Genomic DNA, 13,757 nt, shown 5'->3' with positions numbered 1-13,757 from the left:
GGGGAGTTGTTCCATTCCCCTTATTTTGGTAGCCCTTCTCTGTACCTTTTCCATCGCAATTATATCTTTTTTGAGATGCGGCGACCAGAATTGTACACAGTATTCAAGGTGCGGTCTCACCATGGAGCGATACAGAGGCATTATGACATTTTCCGTTTTATTCACCATTCCCTTTCTAATAATTCCCAACATTCTGTTTGCTTTTTTGACTGCTGCAGCACACTGAACCAACGATTTCAATATGTTATCCACTATGACACCTAGATCTCTTTCTTGGGTTGTAGCACCTAATACGGAACCCAACATTGTGTAATTATAGCATGGGTTATTTTTCCCTATATGCATCACCTTGCACTTATCCACATTAAATTTCATCTGCCATTTGGATGCCCAATTTTCCAGTCTCACAAGGTCTTCCTGCAATTTATCACAATCCGCTTGTGATTTAACTACTCTGAACAATTTTGTGTCATCTGCAAATTTGATTATCTCACTCGTCGTATTTCTTTCCAGATCATTTATAAATATATTGAAAAGTAAGGGTCCCAATACAGATCCCTGAGGCACTCCACTGTCCACTCCCTTCCACTGAGAAAATTGCCCATTTAATCCTACTCTCTGTTTCCTGTCTTTTAGCCAGTTTGCAATCCATGAAAGGACATCGCCACCTATCCCATGACTTTTTACTTTTCCTAGAAGCCTCTCATGAGGAACTTTGTCAAACGCCTTCTGAAAATCCAAGTATATTATATCTACCGGTTCACCTTTATCCACATGTTTATTAACTCCTTCAAAAAAGTGAAGCAGATTTGTGAGACAAGACTTGCCCTGGGTAAAGCCATGCTGACTTTGTTCCATTAAACCATGTCTTTCTATATGTTCTGTGATTTTGATGTATAGAACACATTCCACTATTTTTCTGGCACTGAAGTCAGGCTAACCGGTCTGTAGTCAGGATACAACCCACAGGTGTGGTACAGAACCTCAGGGCTGGACAAGAGCTGGTCTTCTGCCTAGCCAGCCCCCTTCCCTGCAGGTTGAGCCCTTGGGTTCTGGGGACCAGTAAAGCTTGGCTTCTGTGGCAGGACTTCATGGCTTGGAAGCTGGGTTGGTCTTCTGCCTAGCCAGATCCCTCCCCTACAAGTTGAGCCCTTGGGTTCTGGGAACCGGTAGAACTTAACTGGACGAGGCTAAACAAGGCAGGGTAGACACAAGCCTGGAACTTGCGGTCAGATACAGGTTGGACGTTGTGGGCAGAGACAGACTGGAAGCAGATGTCTGGGTATTGGAACAAGGAAGAAGCTGAGATATTGGATACTGGACCAGGCAAGGAGCTGAGGACAGGGTACTAGGATAGAGTAGCAGGTAAAACAGGGGCAAAAACTGGGTAAAAATATAGGCTTGGCATCATACTGAGCAGGGGCTGGAACTGAAAACAGGCACAAATTTGGGCAGGACAAAGCAGGGAATGGAGGCTGGGCACTGGACTGGGAACAAGACCAGAAAGGACAGGCAGACAAGGACAACAGAGAACACTGAGGCAACAACATAGAAGGCCTATAGGGCACCTAAGCAAGGAGAGGTCTGAATAAGCTACAGAGCAAAGCCTAAGGTAAGAGCAGGCCCAGAGGGCAAAAGGTAAGTTATGGCCTTTATTGGCTGCAAGCCAAAGAGCAAGGTACAAAAAGGCCCAGAGGCCACAAGGCATGGAGCAAGGTAAGAGCTGCCAGGTCAGAGAACCAAGAGTGATTCTATGAACTGGCAAGATGGTACTGACAAGGCAGAGTTAAATGGGGTTAGAGCTTGGGGTGGGGTATGTGCAGCAAGGAGGAGCTTGGCAAGGCTGGAGGTGAGACTCTCTGAAGGCCCCTGGTGTTGGGAAGGCTGCACTACAGGCTGAATCAGGGCATAAAGAACCTGTAAAACAGGTGAAACCATGACAAATGTATACACGCCTTTGAAATTCTCATTGCATTGTCAATTTGCAAATCTGTTTATTTAATGTAACTCTTTGTCGGCAGATTTGCTATTTCCCCTAGAGCCATAAAAGTTATTATCTGGGGCTGTCTTCTCGCATCTATTTCCCCTCAATGCAGATCCCAAGGTGTGGATTCTTTCTATGGGAGTAAAGGTAGTCCCTTGTGGCCCAGGTGATGATTACCTTCTCCTTAAGTGAGTGTATTTCTGTGGTGGTGTCATTATCTCAGAGACAAACAGGCTGGCTGTTAAAATAAAATTTACTGATTATTTCCAAAAGTTCCACCATGGTCCAATAGGTACTCTACAAATATTGTAAAACTGTATAGTGGATATATTTACAATGTCTCTGGGCTTGTATCCTTTTCTCAAATCTCTGGGGTAAAGCTTGTCACTTTTCTCCTCAGTATACAAACATTCCCAGTGTGTGAGGGGAATCCTATTGGGGAAACCCCAAAAACCTGAAAAAGATCCTACCTGAGTCCAGTGTTCTATTTTTTGCCCACAACCTATGTCCTGGTCCCTTGGGGTGGAGATCCTGTGTAGAGTCTCCAAATCTTGATTCTTCTTCCCGCACTTCCTTTTAGATGTGAGTGACTTATCTGAAGGAAATGTCTGATGTCTGAAATTCAGAACTAGGTTTCCAATCTCCTGGATATAATTGGTGAGGAGGGGTGGAAAAAACCGTCACACGAACCAAAAAAGGGGAAAATCCAAATTACTCTTAGTCCAAAAATCTCACGCTGGGTAATGCTTTCACTGGGCTTGCTTTCTCTAGTGAGTAGAAGGATAGCTCAAAAGTCTCCGCCCCTTCTCTCTGGATTGGGGCTTGTCCCTCTCCAAAGGGTATAGGGTGTTCCCCAGTATGAGACCTATACAAATTCTGACCAAAATTCACAGTCTCTCTTTCAAAAAATGAGGCAGACCCTCTCAGACAGGGAGTGAATTGATAAGGAATCTCCTCTAAATGGAAGAAACCCAAGTTGGGGTAGTGGGCCCAACTCACTAGGGAAAAAGAAAACTGGCTTTTGCCTCTCCAAGTACCAACTCAAAATGACCACAGTTGCCTCTAACCTTGTCTCACCAAATAAAATTGGGACCTCCAATCACAGCCAGCCTCAGAGGAGGGGCTGAAATGGACTGAAGTCTCCCACTAATCTGGAAAATCAAGGACATTGATATACGGCCATCTAGTGACTGACTGGGGGGGGGGGGGGGGGGTGGTCCCTGCTTTTAAAAGGACAATTTTCAAACTCATTTACGTAGTTAAATAATTTACTTAACTGTCTGTCTGCTCTCCTTCAGTTTACCTAAAAGTACATGTGGGGTTCCATGATGCACATAATTCAGCATTTCTGGGTGCATGTTTTGGGCAGGTTTATATATTCAAATCTATGTGCGTTTTATTTCATGAAAAACCAGCTTGCATAAAAACAGGTGCAAAATTCAGAAAGTATTTTATACCCATAGCAAATTTCAAAGTATATATGCATTTTCCCTTTGAAATTTGGTGCAAGATCTGCTGATAAAAAAAAAGAGATGGGGGAGAGGTCAAAACTTTATAGGTGACTTTAGACCAAGAGGATTTAAATATCATATCTCTTCAGATTTTATTAATGTGACTATAGTGGGTGGTTCTAATGCAAGTTTTCTGATTCCATAAGAGTATTTATTACCAATGAACCTGACAATGTTTCTCTTGGACATTTGGTACTTGGTTAACAAGGTGGAGAGGATTCTGGCTAACTCATTATCTCAGTTGAGTAAAATTACACAGGGCGCTAAAGCCAAGTTACAGGAGAATGATTCACGTCTGGATAGTGTTGAGATGTCAACTGGTGCTCTCAGATCACAGGTCACTTCGCTTACAGGCAGTGAATGCTGCATGCTAAAGACACAGTCTGATTTTGCATAGTCATTTGGGTTCAATTGAAAATTAAGAGGAAGGAATTTGTGTTTCCTTAATTTTCCTGTATCTTGATTATTATCTGTTTCAATTATTCAAGAAATATCTTGAGCTACTAGGAATTTCAAAGACAATACACCCTTGCTCTCCAAAATGTATTTTATACCTAACTCTAGAAGGATGTTAGCAGATGTGGAGGGAGAGATGGATTCTTTATTCCAGGAAAGTCCTGCTTTGACAGACTTCCTAGATGCTTCAATCAATGATATCCCGTGAGAGCTACTTTATTAGTTACCTTTTGTAAGGAAGAAGGTAAAGATAAGGTCTTTCAAAGATACTTTAGGAATAAAGATAGTTATCTTTTGTGGGCAGAAAGTACAATTATTTCCTGATTATATATCTAGAGAGTCTCAACTCCATAGGAAACAATTCTTCAATCACTTTAGGGGCATCTTTCTTCCTTAAATTTCCATGCAAGTATGTAGTAATATACTGGAAAAATAGATTTGCATTTAGTGAACCTCTTCACTTAGAAAGGTTCTTGAGAGATGAGCGACTGGGTGATTGATTTCTTTAGTATTTTTCTTCTCCTATATCTCCTTTCTTCTCTTTTTTTGGGAGGTTATATATCTCCCCGCCTCCCTTTATGGGGACTTGAATCATTATGTATTTCTTATGTTGTAATTCCTGTTCGAATATTTCTATAATCTGATTATTTTTTATTTGATTTGTTAATTTCACAGATTTGATAAATCGATAAAGTATTAATTATAAAAAAAAGAATAAACAGTGAATCTGTAATTTCTTTCCTGGTATGGGGCCCATTTGTGGATCGAGTACAGATGGTTGTTATCGGGTAGCATTTAGTGATAATGCGAGTGATTTAATTTTGTTTTTTCTTTTGCTTTTTATCTTTGCTCGTTCCCACTCCCTTCCCCCTTGTACTGTAGACCGTGCTTCTGATTTAGACACATGGTTTTGTTATATTTGATTAATTTAATATTGTAATTTTTTTCTGTTTTCTTCTATAAGTGGGGATAAAATTGGGACTGGCTCAGGCTGTGTCTGATCATCTGGAGCCATCTAGTAACTCTACCCCATTCCATCCACACACATCCAGAAATCTGTGTAACATAAGTGCCATGCTGAATCAGACCAGTGGTTTATCAAGCCCAATCTCGGGTTACCTAGAATTCCCCAGTAGATGTTAATGGGAGAATCCCTTCCCTGTTGCTCATTTACAGACATAGGAGATCTCTGGCCTCATGTCTGCCTGTCTAATAATTGTTAATGGGCTTGTCCTTCAGAAACTTGTTCAAACCTCTTTTAAATCCAGCTTGTATTAATAACCTTGACCACATCCTCTGCAACAAATTCCTCAGCCTTAGGGTGTGTTGACTGAAAAAATACTTTCCTATATTTATTTAAAAATGTGCTACCAATTAGTTTCTTGGTGTGTGTCCCTTAGTCCTAGTACTTTTTGAAAGGTTAAAAAATGTTCCCTATTAACCTGATCACACCACTTGTGATTTTGTAAATTTCTATCATATCCGCTGATAGTCATTTCTTTTTCAAGCTGAAGAGCCCTAATCTGTTTATCCTTTCTTCATAAGGGAGCTATTTATTCCCTCTGTACCGTTTCTGGTTTCGCTATATAAATTTTTTTTAACTGCCTCAACCAGAACTGCACAGAATGCTTAAAAAGTATAATCACACCCCATAGATCTATACAGAGGCCTTACAATATTCTCAGTTTTATACTTCTTTTTTTTCTTCTTTTTTTTTAATAATTCCTAACTTTGTTTTCTTTTCTGATCACTGTTGTACACTAAACTGAGGATTTCATTGTATTGCCCACAATAATTGCAAGGTCCTTTTTCTGTGTGGCAACTCCTAATAGGGAACCCAGCAGATATATATAGTTAAGATAATTTTTCTCTATATGCCATCACTTTCATTTATCTACGTTACATTTCATCTGCCATTTAGATGCCCAGTTTCCCAGTCTAGCAGGGTCCACCTGCAATTCCTCAGTCTATTTGTGTTTTAACTACTTTGAATAATTTTGTCATCTGCAAATCTCATCACCTCTTTCAATGCACCCTTTTTCAAATAGGGGCAGATTTTAAATAGTTGCGCGAGCGCGTACTTTTGTTCGCGCAGCAGGAGCGAACAAAAGTACGCTGGATTTTATAAGATACGCGCGTATCTTATAAAATCCGGGGTCGGCGCGCGCAAGGGGGTGCACATTTGTGCAACCTGCGCGCGCCGAGCCCAGCGCGGCCTGCCTGTTTCCTCCGAGGCTGCTCCGATTTCGGAGCAGCCTCGGAGGGAACTTTTCTTCGCCCTCCCCCCACCCCCCCGGCCCTATCTAAACCCCCCCTACTTTTGCGTGCGTCGCCGGCAGCCCCGCTCTGTCCTCCGATCCCGGGGGCTGGTCCGGAGGCCTCGACCACGCCCCCGGGCCGGCGCCACGCCCCCGGGCCCGCCCCCGAAACGCCGCGTCGTTTCAGGGATGCCCCCGGACACGCCCCCTCCCGCCCCTTTTCGAAAGCCCCGGGACTTACGCGTGCCGGTGGCCTATGCAAAATAGGCGCGCCGGCGCGCGCGGCCCTTTTAAAATCCGCCCCATAGTGAATAAATAAGTTAAACACCAATAGTACTCTACTATTTACCTATTTCCATTGGGACAACTGACCTATTCTATTCCTATTAGTTGTTTCCTATCTTTTAACCAATTACCAGAATACAATAAGACATTGCTTTTCACCCCATAACTTTTTAATTTCCAAGGAGTCACTCTTGAGGAGCTTTATCAAATGTTTTCTGAAAATCCAATTACACTATCTTGACTGGCCCACCCTTATTTACCTGTTTATTTACACATTCAGAGTATTCTAATAGATTAGTAACAACTTCCTTTTGCTAATTTTATGGCGGCTCTTCTCTATTAAGCCATGCTATTTATATGACTAGTAATTTTGGTACCACTTCGATCTGATTGGTCGGTAGTTACTTGGATCACTCTTGAAGCCCTTTTCAAAATTTGATGTTACGTTGACTACCCTTTACTCCACAGATATAGTGAAAGATTTAAAAGATAGGTCATAGACTACAAGTAGCAGGTTTGCAATTTTATATTTGAGTTCCTTTAGAACACTGGGATGAATGGTATCAGGTTTGGTTGATTTGCTACTATTTAGTTTGTCAATTTTCACTAGCATCTCTACCAAATTCACTGTGCTTTGTTTCAGTTTCTCTGAATCATCACCTACGCAACTATCACCTATGCAACTATCTCCTTATTCAATAAACATACACACGGTTAATGCGACTCCAACATTGCTCTATGCTTCAACGGCAAGAGGAAATGTGGATAAAAGGATTTTCACATAAAAGCAGGGGAATAGCTTGCTTGTTATGGCAGTTACTACCCCAAACCAAATAAGCCTGATACTTCACTTTCAATGCATATCCAGCATAGGGGGAATGAAGAAAAGATGATTTATATTCAGACAACTACCAACAAGGACTGAATTTGCACAGGCTGGGTAAACAAACGTGGGAGCAGCTTGCTTTTAAGGCGGTTATTACCCCAAACCAATTAGCTGGATACTTCACTTAGATGCAGCTCCAGCACTGCTATCTACATCATTGGCGGGGGTGGAAGGGAACTAGAACCAAAAAGTTACTTAAAAGGGACCAAGAGTAAAAGAAAAGCATGAAAAAAAATGTGTGAAAGCTTGCTGGGCAGACTGGATGGACCGTTTGGTCTTCTTCTGCCGTCATTTCTATGTTTCTATAACATCAACTGCAGTAAAGACAAAAGCAAATAATTTAGTTTTTATTCTATGGCCTTAAAAACAATTTGATTAGTTTTTGCCTTTTTGGCGAAGTCTATCCTCATATTCTTTTGGCCTGCCTTATTAATGTTTTACGTCTAATTTTCCAATGCTTGTGCTGTTTGTTTTTTTCCCTCATTAGGTCCTGTTTTACATTTTTTAAAAGATGACTTTTTTATTTTATTTTAATAGCCTCCTTTTAAAGCACCTTTTAGCCATGCTGGCAGACATTTGTTCTTTCAACCTTTTTTAAACTTGTGGAATGCATTTTATTTGGGATTCCAAGACGGTATTTTTAAATAGTCTCTATACTGCATGCAAACTTTTAAACCTAATAACTGCCCCTTTTAGTGTTCTAACTAATTTCCTCATTTTATCTTCTTCTTCTTTTCTAAGTTAAATGTTACTAAGTACTTTTATTTTTCTCCCTGTAGCATTTACCATATTTTTCGCTCCATAAGACGCACCTGACCATAAGACGCACCTAGGATTCAGAGGGGGAAAATTTAAAAAAAAAAAAAATTGTGCTAAACCGGCTCTGCGTCTGGGCGTCTTATGGAGCAAATTAGGGGAGTGCATAGCTTTTTTTTTTCTCCCCATTTTGTTTTCGGGTCTGGGGAGGGCCATTTCGGTCCACTCCCCAGATCAGAAAACTTTTCTTTCTCTGGGAACCCCCAAACCCCCCCCCCCCCCCATCCCAACCCTTTAAATTAACAACCTCCACCCCCCTGACCCCCCAAGACCTGCCGAATTAATTTCCTGCAACCCCCCACCCTCCTGACCCCCCCAAGACCTGCCGAATTAATTTCCTGCAACCCCCCACCCTCCTGACCCCCCCAAGACCTGCCAAACGTCCCTGGTGGTCCAGCGGGGGTCCAGGAGTGGTCCGGGAACGATCTCCTGGGCGTGAGCCGTCGGCTGCCAGTAAACAAAATGGCACCGACGGCCCTATGCCCTCACTATGTCACTGAGACCGGCCGCTGCTATTGGTCGGTCTCAGTGACATAGTGAGGGCATAGGGCCGTCGGCGCCATTTTGTTTACTGGCAGCCGACGGCCCTATGCCCTCACTATGTCACTGAGACCGACCAATAGCAGCGATCGGTCTCAGTGACATAGTGTGGGCATAGGGCCATCGGCTGCCAGTAAACAAAATGGCGCCGACGGCCCTATGCCCTCACATATGTCACTGAGACCGACCGCTGCTATTGGTCGGTCTCAGTGACATAGTGAGGGCATAGGGCCGTCGGCGCCATTTTGTTTACTGGCAGCCGACGGCCCACACCCAGGAGATCATTCCCGGACCCCCGCTGGACCACCAGGGACGTTTGGCAGGTCTTGGGGGGGTCAGGAGGGTGGGGGGTTGCAGGAAATTAATTTGTCAGGTCTTGGGGGGAGGGTCATGAGGGTGGGGGGTTGTAGGAAATTAAGTCGGCAGGTCTTGGGGGAGTCGGGGGGGGGGCGGTTTGTTAGATTTTTGTTTGGTTTTTTTTTTATATTCGCTCCATAAGACGCACATACATTTTCCCCCCACCTTTGGGGGAAAAAAAGTGCGTCTTTTGGAGCGAAAAATACGGTATATCATATTTGATTATCAGGCCGATACAGTACAGTGTGCTCCGGTGGAGCGCACTGTTAACTGGCATTTGGACACACGTTTTTGACGCGCTAGCTTTACCCCTTATTCAGTAAGGGGTAATAGCGCGTCGAAAACGCAAGTCCAAACCCCCCCCCCCCCCCCCCGAGACTAATAGCGCCCGCAACATGCAAATGCATTTTGATGGCCCTATTAGTAAATTCCCGCGTGATACAGTAAGTAAAATGTGCAGCCAAGCCGCACATTTTGCTTTAAGAAATTAGCGCCTACCCAAAGGTAGGCGTTAATTTCTGCCGGCGCCAGGGAAGTACACAGAAAAGCAGTAAAAACTGCTTTTCTCTGCACCCTCCAACTTAATATCATGGCGATATTAAGTTGGAGGCCCCAAAAGTTAAAAAAAAAAAAAAAAAAGTTAAAAATTAAAAAAAAAATTTTAAATGGGTCCGCGGCTCGAAAACCGGATGCTCAATTTTGCCGGCGTCCAGTTTCCGAACTCGTGGCTGTCAGCCGGTTTGAGAACCGACGCCGGAAAAATTGAGCGTCGGCTGTCAAACTCGCTGACAGCCGCCACCGCTCCTGTCAAAAAAGAGGCGCTAGGGACGCGCTAGTGTCCCTAGCACCTCTTTTTACTGCGGGCCCTAATTTAAATAAATTAAGTTACTGAATCGCGCACAGGAGAGTGGCCTGTGCGTGCGCTGGAAGAGCGGCGCTCGCCTGCTCTCCTGCAATTTTTACTGTATCAGCCTGATTGTGATCATTATTACTGTGCTTTCATCACCATTACCTCTTGCTCCAGATCCTGCACTCCACTAAGAACTAGATCTAAAGTAGTATCTTGTCAGTTCCAGGACCAGCTAGCTGCTCCAGTGGTCATTTATGGTATCTGGAAAATTAAACTCCTTGACATGTCGATATTAGAGCAATTAAAATCTCTCACTATTATTGTTTCCACTTTAAAGTAGCCTAATCTCTATTAATATTTGTCTGTTTCATTATTCTGGTCAGGTGGATGGTGGTAGACTTCCCTCTGCTGTATTCTTTCCCTGTAACACACAGAATATCTATCCCTAGAAATTCCAGAATGCAATTTGTTTTCTGAAGAATTTGTATCCTATTTGATTCTATGGAATCCTTGTGATGCCATGCCACCACCACATCTGTCTGTTCTGTCATTTCTATGTATTTTGTATCCTGGTATTACCCTTGTCCTCTTTCCATCAGATCTCTGAGATGTCTGTTATGTTGATATTATTTACTCCCGTATACTGTAATGCTTCAGCTTTAGTTTTTAGACCTCTTGCATTTGATATAGATTTCTAAATTGTATTTTTATATCTTTTAACAACCTCCTTATTAGCAGTTGATTCAGGTAATTTGGAATCATTCATGTTTGTTCTTTAAATCCACCTAAATTGTCTATGCTTTTTTCACATCCTAGGGATCAGGATACGCTGTATTAACAGTATCCTTTAAGATACCTGATCTGAACCTATGAAGGTATTCCTTTGGCCTCTGAGTAAAACATTTTGCCTTTTCAAAAAGATCTTTTTTTTTTTGTTTTCATTTTGACAGGCTTTGTAACTTATTACTGTGCAGCAGTACTAACCAGCTTCTTCAAAATATGAATGTCTTGTTCCTGGTCTATGTGCTTTTGGTCTTACTGTTTGCTTTCCCTTTTGTCATAATATATTTTTGTAATGACAGGTCTGTGCCTTATTATAGTTACATCTTTTTTTTTTATAAATGTTCATAAGTCTACATTTCAGTTTTTATATTATAGTTGTACCTGAATGTTCCTGACATTTGATTCTGATAAGGCTTATTACAACTACACTCAAGCTGACAGTAGCTAAGGAGAACATTTTGAGCATTCATCCTCAGGAATAAAATATGAAGCAGAAAAAAAATGATCTTAATGGTTTGTCTGATTTTTAACAAGTGTTGCCATGAGGTTTGAAAATACTGAGGGTCTCTACAGCACTGCACCACCAAACACTCAGTTACCAAAGTATTTATTACAATGAGCTTTATATGGCATGGGTTTGTGTCTGAGAACCGAAAAAAAACCGTATTTTACGTCAAAAGCACAACATAATATATTATCTTCCAAATCTTCCCTTTTTATGCACTATATATTTTTTTTTTAATGCACTATATATATATTTTTTTTTCCCCGCTGGTTAAATATTGTTTGCACATATAAACAGAAGTTACGTCTGTTGTATTTCCTTTCATTTTGTTAAAATGGCTTTAAAATAATTTATCTAAACTTTTTCTTTAGGCTGATAGCCACTACTCTAGCCACTCCAGCAGCAATACTCTTTCCAGCAACGCCTCAAGTGCACATAGTGATGAAAAGTGGTACGACAGTGGGGACCGCACTGAGTCAGAGTTGAACAGCTATAACTACCTTCAAGGAACCTCAGCTGATAGTGGCATTGATGCTACATCCTATGGCCCCAGTCATGGAAGTACAGCTTCCCTTGGGGCCTCTACAACATCTCCGCGATCAGGGCCTGCAAAGGAGAAAGTGGCACCTTTGTGGCACAGCTCAAGTGATGTGGGTGTCTTGGCCGACAGGACTACTGAAAAAGAATCTCATGCTATGGAACGAAAATTGGATTCTCCACTAAGTATGGAAATTCACAACAAAGGTCACCCAAGTTCCAGCCCTTTGACAAGAGAGAACAGTACTTATAGTCTTAGTGATGCTGCTTCTCACACAAGGTAATATTTATTCTCAAGTTCTAGCTAATTATTTTTCCATATCACTCCTTTGGTGCACTAGCAGAGGTGGTGGTGGTGATGGGGCCTAGCAATATCATCTTTTTCTTTATTATGATTATTTTGGGGCTATAATTCTTAATTTGAATACTTTCACATGTGGCTTCATCTTTATTGGGCATGTTGAATCAATCTCTCTCCTTTCCCAATGCAAAGAGGCACATAGTCCTCTGGAATTTTAAAAACATCTTGGGTGAACTGCTCGATTAGATGGCATCATCAAGTAATGAGCCTAAAGATAATGGCCCCATCCAAATTGTCTTAGGTTTAGACTGCTTTGCAGTTTTTTCAAAAGCACTTGGAACACTGTGTGAGAAATCAGAGTTGACACTTCAGAAAATAAATGATCATCAAAGATGCACCTTAGTTCCATTGGCTTTTCAGAAGGAAATGAAAGTGAACTATTTTGGTAGATTGCTTGTTACAGAGTTATCTGTCCTTTCTCATTTTTATTGTCATCTTGTCTTTAGTGATTTCTAGTTCCTGCAGTGGCTATCCTCTAGCGTACTAACAGTATGTAATCTGTCAGGATCTGTTACCATTGGTTTCTGCTGGTAATGTTTTTTTCTCTGTAACAGATGCTACAAAATTGCTCATATATTCTCTCTCTTTCCATGCATTTTCCCATGCATCTTCCCCAAGAGAGAGCATCCAAGTGTAACTCCATGCCTACAATATTTGAAAGAGTGGTTCAGATTTTATTATTTCCACTGAAGATTTGCAGTTGTTATTGTGATGTCTTTGGATATTCAGTGTGAAAATCCAAAGGTCACTTTAAAATTCTTGTCCTTCAATTACAGTAGTCCTTTCATATTACATTTTTCAAACACTTATTTAGATCTGTCCTGAGAGCAAGACGGAAGCCGATCCAGTTGGCTGTGTTAGAGTAAAAACAATAGGAATCGGATGATCAAACGAAGCCCTTTATTATATGCCCGACTCTGGCCGAGTTTCGCTCGTAGAGCTGCCTCAGGGGCAACTAAAAACAAATAAATATATAAATATCAAAAATTTGAAACAGCAAATTAAAAAATTAAAAACCATAAAAACATGTATAGGTGTACATACTTAAATCATAAAATGAAATACATGTATAAGTGTACAAACTTGAATTGAATCAATATATTTAAAAATGCAAACTTTGAACATAAATAGCTGTGTGAACTCATGGATAACACATAAATCAAACTTTAAAATGTATTTAAACATCAAAATGGTGTAGACAGAAAAAATGTAACGAATACATTATGGAATGAAGACTGGAGAGGCTGAGTAATCCACATTAAAATTCATGATTAACATCTAAATTGGAGTCTATATTGATAATAATGAAATAACTCATAGTTAATATTAGTTATTCAAGTGAATCTTACTTCAATTAGCAGGACTTAAAAAATGCCTGCTGGGCTGCTGTCACAATGTCACACTGTCACAAAATCACGTATGGATATACATTAGTTCCTAAATAGAAATCATCAGTGAATATACCACACAATTGAAAAAATTCTTAAAACATTCCTTTTTTTTACAAAGCTACTAACAATCTATTGCATATTGCTCATTATGGACCACAAAATATCTCTAGATTGAGTAATGAATACAATAACATTATCTCTTGATGGACTGAATAAAAATTGCTATTTGTGTGATGA

At 41.1% G+C, this 13,757-nt stretch overlaps 1 protein-coding gene across 6 annotated transcripts in view; it reads left to right on the top strand.

Moving 5' to 3' along the window:
• Window positions 1-13,757, top strand: part of SIPA1L1 (signal induced proliferation associated 1 like 1) — a 745,249-nt gene that overhangs the window by 648,383 nt on the left and 83,109 nt on the right. For all 6 annotated transcript variants that reach the window (XM_029598743.1, XM_029598739.1, XM_029598740.1 and 3 more), the window contains one exon: window positions 11,603-12,048. In XM_029598743.1, coding sequence (XP_029454603.1) covers window positions 11,603-12,048 — 446 coding nt within the window. The remainder of the gene's footprint in view (window positions 1-11,602; window positions 12,049-13,757) is intronic.

Source organism: Rhinatrema bivittatum, chromosome 4 (genome assembly GCF_901001135.1).
Source record: "Rhinatrema bivittatum chromosome 4, aRhiBiv1.1, whole genome shotgun sequence".
NCBI classification, from domain to species: Eukaryota; Metazoa; Chordata; class Amphibia; order Gymnophiona; family Rhinatrematidae; genus Rhinatrema; species Rhinatrema bivittatum.
This window is presented reverse-complemented; position numbering and strand designations above follow the sequence as displayed.